The sequence below is a fragment of the Sturnus vulgaris genome, chromosome 5, assembly GCF_052056855.1.
Source record: "Sturnus vulgaris isolate bStuVul1 chromosome 5, bStuVul1.hap1, whole genome shotgun sequence".
NCBI classification, from domain to species: Eukaryota; Metazoa; Chordata; class Aves; order Passeriformes; family Sturnidae; genus Sturnus; species Sturnus vulgaris.
The window spans coordinates 21,466,578-21,488,748 of record NC_142247.1 but is presented as its reverse complement, the minus strand read 5'-3'; the positions used below and the strand labels follow the sequence as shown (position 1 = coordinate 21,488,748).

The following is a 22,171-nucleotide window of genomic DNA, read 5'->3' as shown; positions in this document are numbered from 1 at the left end:
TATGATTATACAGCTACCTTAAGGACTTGGTAGTACACAAATAATCAAGATATTTCATTCATGAAAGAGCTATTGAATAAACTATTTCTAAGATCTTATCTATATCTGCTAAAAAGAAGGTGATTTTTTTTTCTTTTTTTTTTTTTTGTTTAAGAACAAGAATGCTTGGGTTTTAAGCATAAATTTTATGAATTCAAAAAATTTGTCTTTTTGCCTCCTAATAAAAGGCTTTAGAATACTAGATTATAGGAAAAGTTGTTTTTAAATACATATAAACAATAGATCTGAAAAAAATTCAAGGAACAATGTCATTCATTCCAGATAAAATGATTCCCAAGTCATATTACTCTATAAAAAATTTAAGAAAATAATGCACAATAAAGCACATACTAGTTCTTCTTTCTTTCTTTCTTTCTTTCTTTCTTTCTTTCTTTCTTTCTTTCTTTCTTTCTTTCTTTCTTTCTTTCTTTCTTTCTTTCTTTCTTTCTTCTTCCTTCTTTTCTTTTCTTTTCTTTCCTTTCTTCTTTTCTTTTCTTTTCTTTTCTTTTCTTTTCTTTTCTTTTCTTTTCTTTTCTTTTCTTTTCTTTTCTTTTCTTTTCTTTTCTTTTCTTTTCTTTTCTTTTCTTTTCTTTTCTCTTTTCTATTCTTTTCTCCTCTTTTCTTTTCTTTTCTTTTCTTTTCTTTTCTTTTCTTTTCTTTTCTCCTCTTTTCTCCTCTTTTCTTTTCTCCTTTCTTACATTTTTTTAGGCCTTGAGTTAAAAGCCTACAGTGGATAAAATAACCTTAAATTCTAGAACATTGGATTATAAAAATCTGTTTTATATCTTGGGTTTTAAAATCATTAAACCAAAAAAGTTGCAATAATGGTGTCCAAATTGTCATTTAGGATGTTTCCACTCTATTAGATTCACTGGTATACAAATCCACTCTCATAGTAGTTAACACTATTAAACAGCTGGGACACTGCATCTGGACAGAGGTCTTCATGTTGCTGCCAGTCGTTTAAAAATAAATGTGTAGACCACCTGAGTAGCCCTTTATCTATCCATAAGAGAAATATATCCTGCAAAAGCTTCCTACTACTGATTTGCAAGAGCAAAATAGAAAATGGTTCCAGACTGACAATACACCTTTAACTTCTGTGACAAAACAGCCTGGTACTTGACCCAGCAGGGAGCTCAAACAGAAAAATACTATTCCTTGGTAATTCAAGCCCAGTTTTGTATAGTCCCTCTTTTCCTTCTGTACAATGGAATGTGACACAGTTCCTGAGATATCAGCTGTACACTCTCGTCTGTTTGGAAAAAGCAAGTCTTCTTTGGGCAACCAGGAATTCCTGCAGGCTTTGTTTCTTAATAGCTGACACCCTCCAAAAATTACTGGGTGGCTCCCATGTAATTTTCCAATATTGCTACTTCAGAAGCACCACAAAACTCTATTCCACTGTCTGACTGATAGGTCTGGCAGACCCATCCAAGTATCTTGGATTTGGATGATTTTGAAATCTGATCATGAACAATGTGCTTTTTTGTGTGTTGTCATATGACACCCTCTGGATTCAAGAGGCTGGATGAGAATGTCAAGTTTCAGTAGAAATTAATATTAACAAACAAATATGTTTAAGCTCTCCTTGTTGATAAAAACTTAGATATGTGATTCTATTCCTCCCTGGCAATCCGGTAAGTGGAAAGAAACAAAAATCCTTTGACATATACTTATCACTTTATTTAGGTGTCAGGGATATTTACTTATCTAGCTGTCTGTCTATCTATCTATCTATCTATCTATCTATCTATCTATCTATCTATCAATCAACATTTTTCAAGGTTTTGCAGCCTTACTTGTGAATTTTGAATGTTTGCATTTGGCAGCAATTAAAATCTCATTCTTCAGGTTCCTTGTAGAGGTCAACCCCTCTCTTCCACTTTCATTTTTTTGCTTCCTGGAGAGTGAGATCCAGGTGCCGGCTCTTTCGTTATATCACAGAAGTCAGCACATTTTCCGTGGAGATTATCTGAAACTCTTATTTTCTCATTGCTTTCAGTCAGTCCAGGATTTTGGAGGTGGAGAACATCAATTATCAGTCTGGGACCTTGGGGGATTTAAAAAAAACCTGCTCTTCTTTCTGCCCTCCAACATGAAATTAGTGTACTGGTAGCTTGTATCTTCCATTTGATACCCCAGTGCAAATTAGTAACTAATTTTGGGGGAAAAGAATAAAGATCAAGACCAATTTTGTCTACATTTTGTGTTCACTAGGAATTGGGTATGAGACATAGCCAATATCATACATTTCAAAATTAAATTTCTCTTAATCTGAAAACTCAACATTTCATCCACTTTGTTTACAGCACTTCCATTAAACTCTTACCTAAGACATAAAACAAAATTTTGACTTATAATAGAAAATACATAAAAGATCAAAATTTACAATATACTACAAGCAAGACTTTAGAACTTATTTTTCTGACATCATTAAAAAATGAAGGCTAAAGACAGGCTGCAATTCCACAGCAGTGAGGCCATCAGGAGGTAGCAAAAGGTAGAAGAGAGAAGAGACTCCAAGCAAGGAAGTCTCTCAGACTTTAAAATTTCTTTTAACAGCTCTGAGCACCTGGTTTAATTCTGAAGTTTGTGTTTTCTAATATTTTAATACTGGTATGCTTGCTTTTCATGAATGACCAATAAAGTGAAAAGCCAGCAGTGGTTCTTTTAGCTTAAGCCAGCAGTGGCTCTTTTAGCTTAACTGACCATATCACAATTACAGTTTTTGCTTCCTCATGTAGTTCAGACTATCACACTGAATGACATTCCTCTGACATCCCCATCAGAGGCTTGGGACAACTGACCAGCTGTACTTTCCTGCCACTCTTTAAGCACTGTCTCCACCAGTGACACACAGTAGCTGGCTGTGTGTGGATTCACAGTCTGCTGAAAGGAAATGGGTTATTTAATGCCATTTCCAGCCAGTCTGACTAATCTCTTAGCTCTGCACTGCAAAGAACAAGTACATGGTCACAAGGTAGTGTGGAACACTAGATGAGGATGGAACAGTTAGTATCATCATTTGAGGTCATATGCCATTACTGTGACTGTCTAAATTACCTCCAAAATGCGACATGAAAGGGTGTTTGTTTCTGAAACATTTGCGTTCTCTATCAGATGACATCCACATTACCTTACCCTACATTTTTTTTAGCTTTTATACTCTTAAACTTGAGAGAAAAATATAATGATAACTTATTTCTTTGTGTCTTATTCTTCTGGTTTTCCTATGAAAAAATGTTCTGAAGTTTCTTTTTATTTTTTCCTCAGGTACTACAAGCAGCAAATTTTGGAACAAACTGTTTTTCTTTGTTATTTCAGAGCAAAAGATATCTTAGAATGCAAATATCCATGATAGGACTAGGGATCTTACAGGTTTGTTGGAAAGAAGATGTTTTGTAACCACTTAAGACCATGCTGGGTCTTCAGTTCAATGTGTTTCATAAAAAAAGGAAGGAGTATGAATTTACTTATTTAAGCAAAGCCCTTAAGCACATTAAGCATTTAAAACATTGAGACTGAACATACTTAATTGCTTTGCTGTATTTGAGTCATAATGATTATTGCAATAATTAGTGAATGCTGTTACTTCTTGTCAGTGCATGCATTTAAGGGTTATTGAAAGAATAAACTGATTAATAATATTTGCAGTGAGAAAAGGAAATATAATTAGCTTTATTATAGTGAAAATACATTTTACTTTAAAAACTCCCTCTCCATGCAACACAGTGTAACAAACTTGTGAGAGGATTTGGAAATTCTCCATTGTGTTTGGGTTTTCTGTTGGATTCTCAGTTGTTTGGGGGTGCTTGTGTGTGTGTGGAAGGTGGGGGAGTTGTTTCTTTGTATGATTTGGTTTTTTGCTTGTTGGGGAGGGATGGTGTGGCTATTTGTTGGAGGAGAATTGCTTTGAGGAAATACCTCAAACAGGAAACAGGCAAATCTTTAAAAACAATGTCTATCCCATTTTTGCTTTCTGGTCTGAGATCCAGGCTTCACAGGTCTTGGCCAACCCCTCAGTTTTGATGGTTGTTGTGGCCCCTAGTCCTTTCAGACTGTTTTCCCACCAACTGGAACCCAGAATCGTTAAGATCCCAGATCTCATGCACACATCACAAACACAGAACTGGAACATGTGTAACTTTCAGGCAGCATGGCTTGAAAACAATTTTTCCCATGCTGTGACACTCCATCTATGTTAGCTTCAAGACTGCTTTCAACTCTGAAACTTCCTGTTTTCTACAAATTTGTGGAGGGTGGGAAAGAAAATGCCTTTTAATAGTAATTTTAAGATGTTCTAATTTCAAATAATCTTTCAAACACTTCACTAAGTTTCTCAGGTAACCAGATTACTATTTTGACTTTTAAAGTGACAGCACCAGGACATGATTCAGCTTTATATTATTTGTTATTTTTTTTCCTGAGCATTCATACACTAGGAGTCAAAAATTCAAAATTCACTTACAAGGAAGCTATTTAAAAATATTCATTTTGAAATTTCCACTTTAATAGTTAATTGATAACATTCCTTTTCTTCCTTAGAGCTATACCCTAATAAATTAAACTTGTCAAAACATAAAATTACTATGGCAGTTCTTACTACTATATTATTCAAGAAATTTGGAAACATTTACATGTTTGAGGTGTTGAATTCTCAGTAGGATTTATGGACAATATCAATTTACTTAGTGTTATGTTGGTGTGCTTTATAAAATTGGAAAAGACTACAAGATTGTTTGAAAGCATGTTGAAATCTCAGTTTTGTACAATACATCATGCTTAAAAACTAGTTTTATTTGCAAATGTATAAGTCAAATTAATCTCAAGTAGGAAAAATTCACAATCAAGAAACAGCAATTGCAAAAAAGACACAGCTATGTTATCATCTTGATTTTCCAGAGTATATTTTCACACAAGTATGATTTTAGATTTAGATAAGATAACCATAACGCACAGTTACCTATAAACTAAATATACATTGTTTTCTTCTGCTGCATCAGTAATATGAACTTCTCTTGAGTATGTATGGTCTTCTAGCTTTGTTCACATGTAGCTGTCGTTTCAGAATATAGGGATTTTTTCTCTTCGTGATTTCCTTTTCTTGGCTTGAGTTCTCTAGATCAAAAGCATCTTGCTGAAGTAACTGTAGGATGCAAGAAGAGACACACTGTTATCTACTTTTTTGGTAGTGAAGATTATAAACCCCTCAAAATTTCAATAAAATATTATTTTAACATCTAATAGTAAAGAAAAAATCTTTACTATCTTAGCTGCAGCATTAATTAAAAAAACAAAAAAAAGACAAAATTCAAGGCACAAAACTGAAATCATGCTAAAGATGAGCTGAGCCCTACAGATGTGATATTTAAATTCCACTTCAATAAATTAGATAATTAGTTTTGACTAGAAAGGAAAGCTGGTATATCCTCCTTAGACTAAAACTCAAATTGACTGAAAGTTTTCTAATGACTATCACTCTGTTATCATACATTTAGGTTAAACACCTACATGCACTGCTTTCTGGTTTCATATTTTGAGAAATATTATAAACTACAACTTCCTGCAAAGCGGGGAACCATTATTAAGACATATGGGTTATTGCATAATGGTTCTAGGGTAACTCATTTCCAGCAATAAATGCTGATGAACAGAGTCTTCAGAAAACCCTGGTTCTCAAAGAGGTTGCAGTCCTTTGAATGGACCACTCAAGGTATTATGAGGATTAGGAATATACACAGTTATATACAGCAAAGCCAAACAAAACAAACAAAAACCCAAACAAACAAACAAACAACCAAACAACGAACAAACGAAAATATCTGGATTCAGCTATATTGTACATGAACCTGAGATAGATGAAGAAATTCGCTTTACTGGAAAGTGGGTAGTGACATTGAGTTGTCTTTTTTCACTACACAAAGCAGCTTTTAGTGTAATATCTAACAATGCAAGTGGATTGCACCCAGTGTGCTTCTGTGAAATCACTGTAATCACTGTACTAAAATAAATATCACAAATGGGCTATAAACAATCATTATTTAAGAGCAGCAATCTTCATACAATCACAATGTCAACTTCCAGGTCCCTCTTTAGGTGTAGGGAAACAAAAAGCAGGAGTTACCTTGCTGCCAGTCTCCTAGCAATGATAAGGAAACCAGAGCACCTGGTAAAATGGTATGCACACTCAGGCATGTGTCCCTGCATTTTGAATCCAGTTTGTCTTAGGGCCTTAAAACAGAAACACTGGCTACAGTTATTTATGCTACAATAGATCAATAGTAACTTTATGGCTGTTAAGCTGATGTTGATTATGTTTTCTGGCATAGTGATGAGTTTCATATGTTTGTTTGGTTACCTGGAATGGCTACAAACACTGGGGAAAGTATGTAGTTAAGAAAAGTTCTCATTTATCCATGGCTCATTTATCCAAGAAACATACACTCAGATCATCAGAAACTGCACTAACTCACTACTCTTCTGCACTAATTCACTACTGAAAAGGTATATTAGAGGCATTAGAGAATATAAAAAAAGGGAAGGAAAGCTCAGACAACGTGATGGAGGTCACATGGATATGGATTTTTACAACATCACTACAAACAGAGCCTGAGACTTTAATAGCAGTAGAAATATGCATTTGTGACAGTTTATGTTACCTCCCAATGCTGAAAGGCTCTGCTGTGGCAAACTTTCTGGAGTTGATATATTGTCAGCATTGCTTCCAAGCTGAAGCCGTCCAGAGCAGCAGGGAACTGTCTTCCTGGAACCAGATCCTCCTCATCTACCTCTACTGTTTCCCCCATCTGATTGTTTATGTTGTTGACAAGATTGCAGACATTTAGCAGGGTCATTTTCCAGTAAGGAAGTTTTGCTCTGTTAATCTGAAAATAAAAACACCCACTATTTAATGCATTTTGGATTTTTTGTAATCGTGTGCTGCATTCAAACGTTTTGTTAGAAACAAGTTTATGTTTCTGAAGTGCTTTTCATCTGGTCAACTTTTAGACAATAATTAGAGTGCTGAACCTGGGACAACTCATTTATTACACACGCCAAGTCTGCTTCCTTGCAGCCTTGCCCCCCAGGTAGATATAAATGATGAAAAAACTAAACTGCTACCAAACCAGAATGGCAGCATTTCATAGTCATTCTGCACAGGTGCAAACAAAAACACAGATGGAAATTAATATAATATAAATTCACAGGTGTAAATAAGGACAATGAATCAAACCCACTGGATAAATTCCCAGCTCAGGAATCCAAACTGAATGCCTGTGGTTAGCTAGACACTCCTCCCTAGTACAGAACAAATACCAGTCATCTCAAAATTCCCTGAGAAAAGGAATGGAGTCTCTGCTTCAAGACAAGCTGTCTGATGAGTCTGGGTCCGAAGTTATAGAATCTGTAAGCCCCAGGAGTTTTGGATGCTGCAAAGTCAATAGCCTGGAGTTGTTAATTGAAGGTCTATGGGCTTAGGCAGATGGATGAAGGATAAAACACAGCTGTGAAAACAAAGTATTCCTGATTTAGTAACTGAACTGAAAAACTGAGACCAATTGTATTTAGGTATTTAGGAGGCCCATAAAGAACCTCTCCAGAGATGATACAGAAAGACAGAAAAAATGAAGCTTCACCATGGTTTGTCTCAAATTTTGCTTGTTCCAGTAATGAATCTTTGCATTACGCATGAGCTTTTAAACCATTTTAAAGAAATATTGATAATCATGATTTTTACTTTTCTACTTTTCCAAGCAGTTGTGGCAGTAGTCTTCTTCCATTTCGATTATCAATAGGAAAAAAGTAAGTTTAAAACTTAATTCCTATCTCACTTACTGCTTTTCATGATTTTGTTCTTTTTTTTCATTCTCCCACTATTAATTATTTCTTCTGCATTGCGTTGCTTTTAGTGCTGAGTATAGAACTTAGTTTCCTTAAACTAGAACTGGTGACATAGCAAGTTCCAATCAAAAGTCAAATAGCAAATTCCTATTTATTCCTGGCAAGGATTTCCTTGCTGTGCACATTAGGATTAGACCTTACCTATGAACTGAAATGTAGTTGCTTCTTTTCCTGTATGTGGGAAGTTAAATATAGGTATGACACTAACACACACATTGCCTTTCACACATACTTGACAGCACAAATAGAGAGTGTGGATGCAGTGCTTACTTGGCTGAACATCAGGTAATCAATCACATAACTTATTTCTTTAGGGCATCTTCCTAACAAAGGGGCCTTGCATTCATTTATGCATTTACATCACTTTATTATGTATATTCATCACACTTGACTATTTTTTAAGGGAAAAGAAAGAAAATTCAGAGAAATTAGGAAGAAACAAGAAAAGTTGGCATAACCCAGCTTTAGCTACAAAAAGTTTTCTTTTGGCCATTATCATTACTCCAATATACACCTGATACATGCATTCCCTTCAAAAGAGAATGATTTAGCCTTTTAATAAAACTGCTATGCATCTTCAGATTCCTGGCAACATTCCAAAAAATAAAGTTATTTTGTTTTGAGGCTAAGAAAACAAATCTGAAATCTTATTTGGAAGCTGTAATTGGTTCTGCACTCTTTACTTTGAGCTCATCTATTGTCCCATTGAAGTATCCTAATTAGTTTATCAAATTATTTTTAAAAGATGTGACAATTTCAAAATAAAATTAATCTCTTTGCAGAATATCTAATTTCATTAACAGAAGTTAAACTAAGAAAAAGACCAAATGTCCAATGCAATTTCAAAATGTTCTTTGGTTGTTTTAATATATTTTTGAAATATAATAATACGGACCTTTCCATGACAAATTAGGAGGCTTCTTCTGTTCACTGTTCTTTCCTGGGTATACAGAAGAAATGTGAGCTAGCACTGCAATGGCTAAATTGCAATGGAGCATGGAATCTAGAGGCAGTGCTACATGAGCAAGTGAGATTTCTGAGTTAAGTAGGAACCAAAAATATTCCAGTGGATGGAAAGGAAAGAGTAAAAGATAAGGTAATTTTTCATGCCTTCTTGCATAAATTATAGACTTTTTTTATCTAAAGTTACTACTTTATGTCAGTCTGATGCACATCTATGCATAAAGAAACTTTCCTCTGTGTATTAGTAAAATAGTTAAATAGCAGATTTTCTTAGGAGAAAATAGTCTCAGCTCCTACTTATGAGGTTAAGAGAAAACAAATTTGCAGTGCTGTCTGCAAGCTTCTAACTAATATTTCATTTGTTAAGGGAGTCCAATTTCTATTAATGCCATGTATATATCACCTCAAAGTATTTTTACTTGGGTACACCTGTTTCTGACTTACTGCTGCCATTAACAATTCAGAGTGAATTTTGAGTTATTTTAATTGAACATGGAGTTTTCCAGGTCATGTCCAGTCACTGAACAGAGCAGTCACATTATTTTTCTGCTCCACTATTACAGCAAGCATTAAAATCAGACTGCTTTGCTTTTAGGGTTATGGAAAACATCTGAGGCAGTTATCCTAAAGGTATGTGTAAGAAAAAAGTTTAAGATTATGATAATCCAAATGTTCAGGTTAATTTGCAATATATTTTATATGTAATATATTTTATGCATTTATGCATATTTTCCACACAGGTCTAAGCAATATCAACTACAGTAGCTCAACACGTTTTAGAAAACACCTACACAATAAAAAAAGGAACCCTTATCTGCAAAGATAGAACTAATTTTTGTAGGAGTAACTTGAAAAATATCTGAGAATGATCTGAAGAAACAAAGGAGACTGCAGTATGAACTAGAATTTAAAAGGTGTGTAAATAGTGAAATGAATATGATGTATGTATTTCTACTGTTAAACATGGTTGTAAAATAAGAATCAGATATATACAATTTTTCACGCTTCATGGATATTGAAAGAGAATTTAAGATCATATGAGAAACTGAAATAAGCTTATTTCTTTCTCTGACAACTGGCTTGTCCTATGCAAGACAAAGAGATTCCTAAGTTATAATTTTTATTACATTTTATTTCCATTTCTGGTTGAATAGTGCCACTGATAGTTTGCTTAAGATGTTTCCTTTGTTGTAATCCATCCATACATCCCAAATGCAATTTCTCATTAGGAAAAATGATATCTGCTTTTTACATTCTTGTCTTTATCTAGTAAAAGCAGATAAAAAGCAAAGTCATAACAAAGTAAAAATCCCAGGCTAGTGTAGGATCTCTCTGATTCCTTTCCATAAAATAGCTAAATTTTGTTCAGACTGTAACCATAGAAATAATATCTTTAATCAGATATAGCACTGAGTTCTGTTAAAGAAGAAGTTACTCCATGGTGTATGTTAATGCCTGTAAAACTTATTAATTTTTATGCAATGACTGAGTCAGGAAGTCAGCAGCTCCTAGGTAACTGTAGGTTCCTCCTACTTCTAGGCAGCTCCTCACAAGAAGGCTAAACTCTGAGCAAATACAGTCATAAATAGGCATCCTACAAGAACAAAAAATCAGTGGGTCCATGACTTCATGAAATTAATGTTGGGTGGCATCCCAAAGGCGGAGTATATTCTAGGGATGATATATTCTCCAAGGAATATTTTTGTTTTATTTTTTCCCCCCTCTAAATAACATAGTCTCAATCTTCTTGGAGTTCAAAATATTATTCATGCAACTAGTGTTTTCAAGCAAGCATTTAGGAAGCTGGAAATAGTGTTATCTATTTGATATGAATAGAGTTTTCAATTTAAAACAAAAGAGAGACAAGAGACAACTGTCCACATATTTTTTAACAAGTCAAGTTTTCTTATTTTACCAGATCTTCCAATTGACTTTTTGCATTTTATCTTAGAGCAATTTAAGGACTTGTTTGATCCTTGTATCTTGGTTTAGGTGTAACAGCTGGAAAGAGTGACAAAGTGTATTAAGTGTTGAAGACAGGTTGCAATAAGCATACTACTTCTTTACTTCTTTACTACTTCAGTTACTACTTCTTTAAGGATGGAGAGTGATTCAGCATACAAGTGACTTTAAAGAGCAACTTGAAAAGGAGCAGCAGGCACTGGACAGCAGTCTGTGAAGTTAAAGCCATAAGGCAATTCTTCCCATAATATTGGATAGTCTACTGAATATTGCAAGAGGTGTTCTTAAGCCCTGGCTGCAGTCTTCATACTCTAGTCCACAAGGGCCTACTTAGGTAGATTTTTGTACTACCAAATACTAAATCCACAAGTGATAATCCCATTTACTGCACTTTTAGATCTCAGTTTTCATAAGCAGTACCTTTTTTCCCATCTTAATGCTGTTTAAATTGTTAGGATTTCCTTTGCTGATGACCAAGTCAGTGTCAAATACAGTTAGTGCAATTTAGCAGTAATTGCCCTCAAATGGAACCAGATCTCAGGCACAACACAAGACAGGTATTACACATACCATCTTCAAATTTGTCTATCACACCAGAACCATATTTCACTGTAATAAGGGTTAAAATCTATCAGCAGACAACAGAAAAAAAAAATTCAGTAATGAATGGGATAGTGATGTCACTCTTGTAGAAGATTTGATACAAAATTTTAGTGTTTCCACCATGTCTTGCTTTGATGTCAAGAGACAACATATATTCAATTAATGAACATTATATGGTGATTTAAGGCAGTATAATGCAGAATTAAAGCAATGTCTCCAACATGAATCTACTGCTTCTGTCAACTTCAAGTGTCAGTTGACTGTGGTAAATACCCTAAGGAAGCTGATTAGCAAGCTACATGACATCAAAAAAAATAAGAATATTATGGCAAACATCATGACATTATTAATTGGTGCAATATATTTGAGTATTTGGAGTTACCTGAGCTTGTGTTCTGTGGTGAGAAGGAGGATAAGATGGAAGTTATGTTCACAGATCCACTAAAGTCAGTATCAGAGATACCAATAGCTGCAGGGTTTTATTCCAGGGCCACACATCAGAAAACCTATTTTTGTCAGATTCCTACATTTATATATATCTCAGAAAAGGAGTAATTATTAAATTTTCTGTACCTTAGAAAAGTGAGTAGCCAACAGATTTATTTGCAATCTAAGGTTAAATATCATGCCAGTAAAGAACATTGAGATCTAAGAACTGCCAGACCAGATAAAGAAAATTAATTTTCTGGCCTCATACTTCTTCTAGTCAATCCAATAACCCTGTGGAAAATGTCACATACACTTCAATACAATATATGCAGAAGTCTTCCAGGAAGGTTTTGTCTTTAGCCTTCAACTAGTCATTGGCTTATAAAAATTTCTTTTTTGGGGGAGAAATTTTTCATTTTTCATTTTATTTTCCATTAGAGTTAAGTACCACTTAAACTCTACTGGAATATTGAATTAAAATATTCACCCTTAAACTTGTTTCAGAGTTTGTTATTTATATGTCGCTGAAAATATATCAGACATACATATTTCTTAAATCATTTATGGCAGATAATTGTGTTGAGAAAATGTCTATCAGCCTGTCCAATACCTATGTGCAACGTTTTCTGTTTCACCTTGTCAATATGAGGTTTTCACTGAATTTTTATATATTCATATTAAATAACATAAACATTATTCACAGTCTGGAAACCTGTCAAGGAAATGCCATTTACAGTGTTAGCATTTTCACAATCATGTCTCCATGTTCCTGTAGTGGCACTATGATTAAAATCTTAAACCAAAATTGGCATATGTATTAACTATTTTTGCTTTATGATTGTCTTAATTTTGTATGCATATAGGAATAGTTCTGCATAAAAATAGCATTTACAGATTTGACTCAAGGTCAATTTAGCTTTCATCGGGCATAATCTTATTGGAAACACATTTCTTCACATAAATTTACATCTCTGTACATAACACAGTTTTGACAGCTTAATGAAAGTACCAGTGTTACAACTGAGGAACACGTTTAGTGTGTCACATCAACACCTTTAAATTTCCTTTGAACTGGAGCAAATCTTGCACCAAAGTAAAACCTAACACTGAACTTTTCTGTCTAGATCATAGGTTATTACTTTGTGCAAAGACTTTTGGGTTTGTAATGAGAATTCATTTGCTCCCTCCCTGTCAGGTAAAGGAAGAAAAATAATTACCTTTGATGTGTACATATTGGTCAATAAATCTGCCTCTAATGCTTTCATTTCCTCTTCTGAATCTGGGAATAAACCAGAAACATATGTTTATTATTTGATCATAAATCATGAACATTTCCATTCAGTATGCAGAACTTAGACATTTAAACTACTTTTTAAAAATAAACAATAAACATAAACACCAATGACCTAGAGGGACTACCAAGAGTCTTCAGTTAACAGCAATATTATGTTAAAATAAATACTCAATACAGTTTTAAAGCATGATCAAGCTCATTGAATGTTCATATAAATGTTCATTTATCTCAGTTTCATAGCAGAAAGACTCATTAAGCTGCAATCCCTTCAATATAAAAAACTGCTGCAATATTCTTCATCATTTTCATAATAAATATTTGTCACCTTTGCTTACTTTGGAAGAAAAATTTGAATATTTATTTTCAAATAATACTTATTTAAATAGTAATTATTTAGGTAAATAGCAGTTATGATTACTTGATCAATAATCAATATTCTTGATTATTCTTAATTAAATTAAGGGTATTTTTACTGATGTGAGAGAACTGAGCTTGACCAGTTTATGATACAAGCTCTTGACAATGAATGTACAAAAATAAAGAATTCTGACTGGAAGTCTTGGGATTTTCTTTACTGATTTAATCGACCTTTGATAGCCCAGTAGACTTGCAAGACCTGTGATGTGGTAAATAGGGTAAAAATTGCTGTGAAAAGAGAAAACACACAGATATATTTCTTCACACAGCATCACAAGATGAGGATGAGAATCGCAATGAAGATCTGGTGCCTTGGTAGCAGCAATCACAGCTTGAAAAGAAAAAATTGAAGGAATCAGTCTTCAGGTGAAATAAAGCTCCACAAAGCTTTTACCTTTCCTGGAATACCAACAGTCCAAAACCAAACAATGCACTGATATTTCAAACCCTACTAAACCAAAATATATTTCATATTCACAGAGGTCATATCTCAATTTTTTTAAAATAATCAGTGCTGTTGGCATGTAAGACCCTACCACTGAATCTGTGGATAGATTCTGCCCACGTCTTCATTTCAGGGATCATCACCACTGTGTGTCACCATCTTTCACAGAACACGAGACTGCAAGGGACCACCCGTGACACTAATGTGTCACAGGTCTCTGTCAGTACAGAAGCCACCCATTAGAATGCTCTTAAAAATCAGTCATGTTCAGTCTTAATAAATCTCACCACTACTGTCACTTTGTTTCTTCTTTAGGAAATTCTTCTAAATATCAATGCTTATTCGCTTCTGATTTCAAGTCTAATTTATTTCTAATTACAAATGTATCCATGGTTTGCAAATAAATTCCTACACTATAAATGATACCTTTCTATTTGCCGTATTTACCCATTATGTATTTATTTAGAGGAATCACTGCTCTTCCCAGCTTAGTGCTTTTATGCGTCCTTACAAGATTAGCAAACAAGCGCAAGATCACTGTGTCTTTCTGGTCAAAAATCATTGCTCTGGAAATCCCATAAATGTTTCATTGAAAGGCTATGACCAGATTCATTGCACTCTCACCTATTTTCCTTCTTTGCTAAAGCCTTGTATTCCCCAGCTCATCAGAGCAGCGCTCTTCTGTGCCTGGTGTGTTCCCAGGAGAGAACAGCATAGTACAGTTTGGTTCAGAAGTCTCAATACTTTAACCACCTTAATGCTTGCCATTAGGTACAGAGGACAGCTGTCTTATATATCCTTTGGTTTTGTTTATCTTTTGTGGCTCAGAACCCCCAAAAAACATATAATGTCTTTTATTCCTCAGATTTCCAACAGTTGTGCTTTGGTTAAAAGGAGTTTTTACCGGAATTTCTATTATTTCCCAAGCCACTGCACTTGGTATTGTTGCACTGCTTCTTATTCCTATTATTTAGGTCATCGAAGCTCCTGTTCACCTTTGCCTTATCAACACAATAAATTCATTCATTATTTTTAGCATTGAAGCTGTTGCATTTAGGTGACTTGCTGTAATGTTGATCTACAGCCAGCCTTACTTAATATTTAAACTTTTTATATTAAATAAGACTAGTTGTACACCACTCAGCAAGTCACTAGCAACTGATCTCCAAGCTAAAGCCTTTCAGCCTTTTCAGTAGGAATGGCAGCTTTGCCATTAGCCAACGTTCTGCTGACAGCACAAGATCACCTCAGCTGAATTTCAATGATAGTATCACCTGTGAGCAGGTGAGCACACACACAATGGCAGCACCGTGATTTGTGGTGTCCTGGATCACACCAAATGAGAACCAGAATAAAAGGACTTGTTTCTGGTTAGCACCTGGTTTTTGTATCTGTAAAGGATGGAAGATAGCTTCCACACATCAAGGCTGGAAGAGAGCTGCAGGCATGAAAGATGGGAAGGAAAGTACTAAGAAGTGTTTGGATTGAAAAAAAAAGAAATCTAGAGCACATTATTTAGGACTCAAGATTCTTTGAGTGAAGAATAAAGCAAGGCTTGGAGGGAGAAAAGGAAGCATGATCAGGTAATTCAGGAGTGAAAAGAGATGGATAAAGAGCAAAGCATAAAAAGAACAGACTCAGAGAGCAGTGCATAAAAAAAGCCTGGTTACACATTATTGTTAAAGGCAGAGAGAAATTCACACAGTTTGATTTATTCTTGATTCTACTGACAAGAAAAATAGTTTCTATTCATATATTCACATTTTAAATGAACAATTACATTCTACAAGTATACACTTTTGCCTGAAGGCAAACATTTTCAAAAGAAAATTTAACAATAATTTACTTTATGATATAACTTTCCATATTAGTTACAAATTATTTGGGCCCCTTCACACAAGCTTCTCTGTGGTATTTCTCATTTACGAATAATTTCAGAGATTTTCAAGCAATAAACCATTGTGTTAGTTCCCCATGCAATTCGGCTTCTGGGTTTTTTTATGAACCTATTTCCATTCCCATTTAATTTTTTTTTTTTTTACTTTAAAGGTCTTTCATTCAGGTTCTATAAGTTGTTGAATTTGAAACTGCTTAACTGAAAATACTAGTAAGGAATTTGTTTAAAAAGCTTAAAATATAAGGGGAGAAAAAAATTGTTAAGCATTGTCACTAATATCATGCATTCTCTATAACATACAGAACAATTATATTTAAACTGTAATAAAACACAGGTATTATGTGGTTTACATTTTTCTTCCATAGGGGAATACAAACTGGAAACTTTAACCTAAAGTGAGAATTAGGAATTCTGAGTCCCTCTGAACATTAAAGTTGAAAAATGAAGTTGCCTGTAAATTTACCCAGTAATTTAGTGGAGTTAAAAATTAATTTTCAAGTTAGTTTAGATTGGATTTTGCAGGCTATTCTGCTTCACATATGTGTGCATACACCTGTTTAACTATCATCATACCTATTTAGCCATAAAATTTAGACATAAATGGCAAGTGCTTAAGAGGCGTCATTTTTCAAAGAAGCAAGAAATGCATTTTAATATATCACTCTCCTTTTGAGCTTTTTAAAACAACTGCTCTTGGAAAAGAAATGCGTTTACATCAACCTTCTTACTATGTGATCTCCCCGTGCTTCAGTGGGTTTTTTTGGTCATAATTTCAGATTGGTTGTTAGCAACTTTTTCTCCAGATAATAAAATTATATTTCTCTCTCTAAAAAGTGACTGAAGGTCATACATATTCATGTTGATTTGGATTACAGCAGCAATTCATATGAGTTGCAGAAATTACAATTTGTATCTTAATTGGGAAATACATGATACTCAATGAACCACAGCACAACCAAGCAGATGGTCTGTACTTATTTGTATTTCCAATGACTAGTCTACACTAATTGCCGCGGTATGGATGCTGCGAGCAGGAACGGCTTATAGGAAGGGAGAAAGTTAGAGGAGTGATATTAAAAAAAAAATAAATAAATAAATTTGATGCTGGCCAGGACCCGTTATCAGAGCCGGCTCCGGGGCGCCTAATGGGAACAGTCGGCGGAGCCCGAAGCGACTTCACTTTACGTGAACCTTCCTTCCTTTAGGTCCCTCTTAGGGCTCCGGGAGCGGCTCGGTGCCGAGCGGTCAGAGGGTTCGGGGCCGGGCGGTGCGGGGCGCGCCCGGGGGCGGCGGGCACTTACCGGAGCAGAGGCTGCAGGAGGCCAGGGCCAGCAGCACCACGCACACCAGCTGGACTCTCATCCTTGCCGCGCCGCCCTCTAGAAAGTAAAGTCCATAAATCCTAGGGAGAGACGGAGAGAGAGAGAGAGAGACAGAGAGACAGAGACAGACAGACAGAGCCCCGCCGCTCCTCGCCCTCCGCGCGCGTGCTGACGGGCGGCTGCAGGCACCAGACGGGGGACCCAGACCCTTCCCCAACTATATAAGCCGCGGGGTGATGTCACGGCGGTACCGCCGTCGCCTCCTGACGAAGCTCCCTCCCTCTCCCCCTGCGCTGCCCCCTCCCGTGCCCGCTCCCGCCGCTCCGCGCCCGCTGACGCCACTCGCCGCCTGACGCACGCCGAGCCCCGCGGGGCGCGCAGCGAGCCCCCGCACCCACGGCCGCGGCCCGCGCCCGCCGCGGCGCTTCCCCAAACGGAACTCTCATGGGATTTTATCACTATTATCCTTGTTATTAAAAAAAAAAAAAAAAAAAAAAGTTTCCGCAAGGTGCTCGGTCCCCCGGCGCGGTGCCAGGGGTGGGGAGCGACCGCGCCGCCGTCCTCGTGCGGTTGACGCCCTTTGTCTTTCATCTGTAGAACCTTTCCCTACAGCAAGGGAGAGAACCGCACACCGGTGACGGCAGGGATGTTAAACTGGGGCCGGGCAGGGAATGCCTGACACGGGGCACGGCAGGGATATAAACCGAGCCACGGGTAGGAGTGTTGCTCCGGGCACGGGTAGTAGCAAAACGAGGGGGAGAAACAAAAAGGGAAGTCTGTATGCGTGAGAAATGCAGGAAGATAACGGGAAAAGCCACTTGACACAGTGTTTCATAAATGCGCAAAAAATTTGAGACCTGACCAGGAGCGACTCCCTATTACTTCTGAAGAGCGCTTGCCACAGCCACCCGCTGTGGTTTCAAGAGAGCGAGCGTTCCTCAGAGACATTTCTCTCAGGATGCACTTTTCCCTGTCGATTTTTGCACTAGGTATCTTTCCTCAGCGGCTAGCACAGCACAGGCTCCGTGAGAGCAGCAGCGGTGGGAAGGGAGCGGCACACGGCGGGACCCCCGGCGGAGGCAGGGCGGCGGCGGGACGGGCGCGCTCTGCCCCGGGCGGGGCGCGGAGGGGCGGGGGAGCGGGGTCCCCATCTCTGCATCCCGTGCCCTGCCCTCTGTGGCTGCCCATACCTACTCCGGGCTCCCCTTTCTGCCTCCCAGCTCTCAGCTCCTGAGCCGTAAAGCCCCGCAAAACGACCCGAAGGTGAGGGCAGGGTAACCTCCAACGTGTGAGTATAAAAACGTAAAGCTGAAGACTGGCGTCAGCCTCCATCGCGCTACTGCTTCTGCTGCGAGGTTTTTTTGTTTTGTTTTTTTTCTTCTCAGATACAGACGAATGCTCCATATGTTGAATACAGATACAGATACAATGCAGAACATTTCTGTCTCTCTTGAATACATTTAAGGACAGAAACACGTGTCACACGTAACAGGAACACACGCTGCGAGTAGAATCTTCTGTCGTGGATGTTCCCTTCACTGCAGAAATGTTCCTTTAAAATGCAAAGAGCAGAGATGGGTGTTGTTTTCCTCCCATACTCTGAGACTGAATAGATGTCTCAGAAACATGCAGAATTTTCGAAATCCTGCCACAAGGAACACCTGGTGAGAAAAAGTTTCATTAACTGAATTCTTCCCTGAAACAACTTTTGTAGCACAACAGAATTTAAATTCAAATGTTGCTTTGGTTTATGGTGAAATAAATACACACAGAAATGAAATAGAGTGCACCGTGGTGGTATTAGATGTTTTAAGAACACGGATTTTTGCATACAGTTGGGAACACATCCTTCTATACTACTGAGAGAGAAAATAAAAACAAACAAAAGCCCCAAATCCCCGAAACACATTTATCACATTTTATGGACTGTGCTAGACTACCAGAAAGTTTCAGCTATCATTCATCGGCCTGAGAACTGAGGTTACATGAGGCAGACACTCGCACTTCCCTCTAGTCCTATTTTCTATTATTTCCGTGATATAGAAAGACCAATCTGCAGCTAATTTTGCTCTGTGGGTGTTCAATAGTTCAGAAAGCTCTATGAATGAGAATCATATTTCATAGATATTTTCTAGTGCCCACTTTCTGTCACGGAGTTCTTCAATAGTCTAATTACCCATATTCTTATGTAACTGGAATTTAAAGGAATGTTGGGTTTTTTTCCCCTCAGGAAGAGAGTAAGTGCCATTTTTCCTGCCATTAAACTCTGTGCCTTTTTTTTTCTGAGGTAATATTTGCTAGTGATTTGAAAGGGACAAATATATGGTATGTTTTGAACCATAATGTTTTTTGCCATTGGTCTGTTTCCATTTTCTTTTTCTTGGAAACTGACAAGGCAGAAACTTCAGTGTTGAAAATCTTCTTTGCTTTCTTACCATGTTTTATGTTCCTGACATATTATCTTTAAGTTCCCTGGATCAGGCTCAACTAAGCTTGGACAGTTATATTTTTTTTCAGCAGAACTCAGCTGTCATCTGTTTCTCAGATACTCCTTTACTTACTTTTTCTACTTCTTTCCTACATCTGTTCCTTATACTGCTTCACAAAAAAATTGTATAATAGGAATTTTAACTCTTTCAACAATTAATTTCCTAAATCACCTCAACTTCAAGTCATTTTCATATCACATTTCGCCCAATGAAGAAGAGAAGCTGTTATAAGGAAAAAAGCTAACCACTTTGCAGAGTTGTCTCTCTCTCCTCTTTTATTTTTAAATATTATTAGCTAAAGAAAATATTTATAACTAGTCATTAGTGTCAGTCAGTTTCGGAAGCTCAGTTTATCTTTACTCGCTCTCAGCACATGATTTAGACTGCCTGTCCAGGTCTATAAATCAGGTCAATTCACAACTGTCAGGCACTGGAGATAACGAAACAATCAGGTAAATGGCAGATTCATGGAAGAACAGATACATAAACCTCTATTTACTTTGTCATAAAACTACCATCATAACATATGGATAACACCGAACACAAAAGCTGTAATCATCAAACAGGAGGAGAATACCATTCTGTTAATGTTCCTGCAGTAGAAGGTACTGGGGATTATAATAAGGAACTCTCAATATTCCAGTTACCAGTCTTATGCTTTTGGCAAAGAAATAAACACAGAATGAATGGAAGAAAATTCAAGATGTTCAATCTTGCCATTAAATATATTTACATCTCAGAATTTTTAATGAGTTCTTTGTATTTTTTTAGCTAAACCTAGCAGTAGTTATACAAGTATGAAAACTCCAAAGGGAATCACTCCGGGGGTGATCATCCAGAAGATGTTCATACAGCAAACTGGCTAAAAATACTCAAACTTTTGAAGTTGATTTTATTTGTGATGATTAACCTGCTTTGCCCCTACAACAGTTTGGCCATCAGCAGATTTAGGTTAACATGCTGGGCAGAAAAGTGATGACTCAAATTAATTTCTATTATGTCAGGTCAAGGGACAAGCTCAAGCAAAGCAACAGGACAGGCAACTGTATCCAAAGCACATTTAAATCATGAATGTAGTCAGGCACTGCAGCAGAAATTCCCAGGAATTGTGAATTCTCAGCATCTCTTTTCCTGAGCTTAAAAACAAGTCAAGGGGGTTTATTTTGTTTGGTCAGCACAGTGATGCTCAAAACTTGACGGTATATTCAACTGTTAAAAGTCCTGGAGACCACCTCTACTGCAAAGGATATCAATCAGAAAAGAATTCAAAAGTAAAAGTCAGATGGTGATTTACACAATAGATAAGTTTTAGTAAGTGAAACAAGCATCCTGTCTACTTCAAAGCCAATCTCCTTTAGTCATTCTACGACTCAGTTTTTTAGGTTTGTAAGGTTGTGCACTTTAAGAAATCCTTGAGAAGCTGACAGTAGTATCAAAGAGCTAACTGGTATAGAAAAAATGCAAACACATAAGCAACCACATTATCGTCTGAATCGGAATAATTTCTTTATATGCAACAAATTTCTGTCACATTTTTAAGGAGCCATAAATCCATAGAAACTTCCTGGGTGTCCAATGAGCTCACCCTTTGTGTTCTAAAGTTCTAGGGTCTAAAACTGTCAAAGTGGCATTCTGTGTAGCTTCTCCATATGAGGTATATATGCATGGCAGAGTGCTTTTTTTGATGCTTTGGAGTTTCAAACAGCAACACAATCTCAGTAGCCCAGGGAATCATGATCCTCAAATCACAGAAAACTTAAAAGTATCAATTCAACAGAATAATCTGAAGTATCAATTCTCCTTTTTTTTTCCCCCATTAAAGCACAGTCATTACATTTTCAGAACTTTGAGATTCTCTTACTCTTCCCATGAAAAAATAGGTTCTATATTTTTATTACTATACAGTAAACACAACGTGTATGCATCTACACATCAACAGTTAAAACAACTGAAAATCCAAAATTTTAGGGGACACACAAACACACAGACACACAGACATACACACACACACACACACACACACACACACACACACACACATATATATATATATATATATATATATATATATATATATATATATCCCTATTTGGAAATTGTTTAATAAAAGTCAGTTTGGATAAAAAAAGCCATAAGAAAGCAATCTTCACTCCTGCTCCTAGTTTCCATTTGCTTTTAGCTTTTTTTCCTATTTTACTAAAATCCTCCTATATGAGAAAACAGTGCAGTTAGAAGTGCCACCACAGTGTGTCATGGGAGTTATGCTTCGGGCACCTTCTCCTTACTCTCACTTCTCAGCAATTCATTCCCAGGCCAGAGTGCATCTTTCTCATTTCTGTGATTACACATTTTCCCCAAATACCTAAGTTAATCAATTTTTCATTTCTCTCCAGTGAGCTATGAATA

General features: G+C 36.6%; 1 protein-coding gene across 1 annotated transcript; it reads right to left on the bottom strand.

The window, feature by feature from the left end:
* Window positions 1-4,530: 4,530 nt before the first annotated feature.
* Window positions 4,531-17,566, bottom strand: NTS (neurotensin). Its single transcript, XM_014888808.2, has 4 exons — window positions 17,256-17,566; window positions 13,119-13,180; window positions 6,702-6,926; window positions 4,531-5,188 (listed from the first exon to the last, which is right to left on the bottom strand). Exons 1-4 carry the CDS (start codon window positions 17,314-17,316, stop codon window positions 5,042-5,044), a joined length of 495 nt encoding a protein of 164 aa, XP_014744294.1. The 5' UTR covers window positions 17,317-17,566; the 3' UTR covers window positions 4,531-5,041.
* Window positions 17,567-22,171: the final 4,605 nt, after the last annotated feature.

Excerpts from the sequence above, each read along its gene's own strand:
- NTS (XM_014888808.2), bottom strand. The coding sequence starts at position 17,316 with ATGAGAGTCCAGCTGGTGTGCGTGGTGCTGCTGGCCCTGGCCTCCTGC. Across the intron at positions 6,927-13,118 it reads CCAATATGTACACATCAAAG|ATTAACAGAGCAAAACTTCC; the intron begins GTAATTATTTTT and ends TTTTATTTTCAG. Across the intron at positions 5,189-6,701 it reads GAGCCTTTCAGCATTGGGAG|TTACTTCAGCAAGATGCTTT; the intron begins GTAACATAAACT and ends TGCATCCTACAG.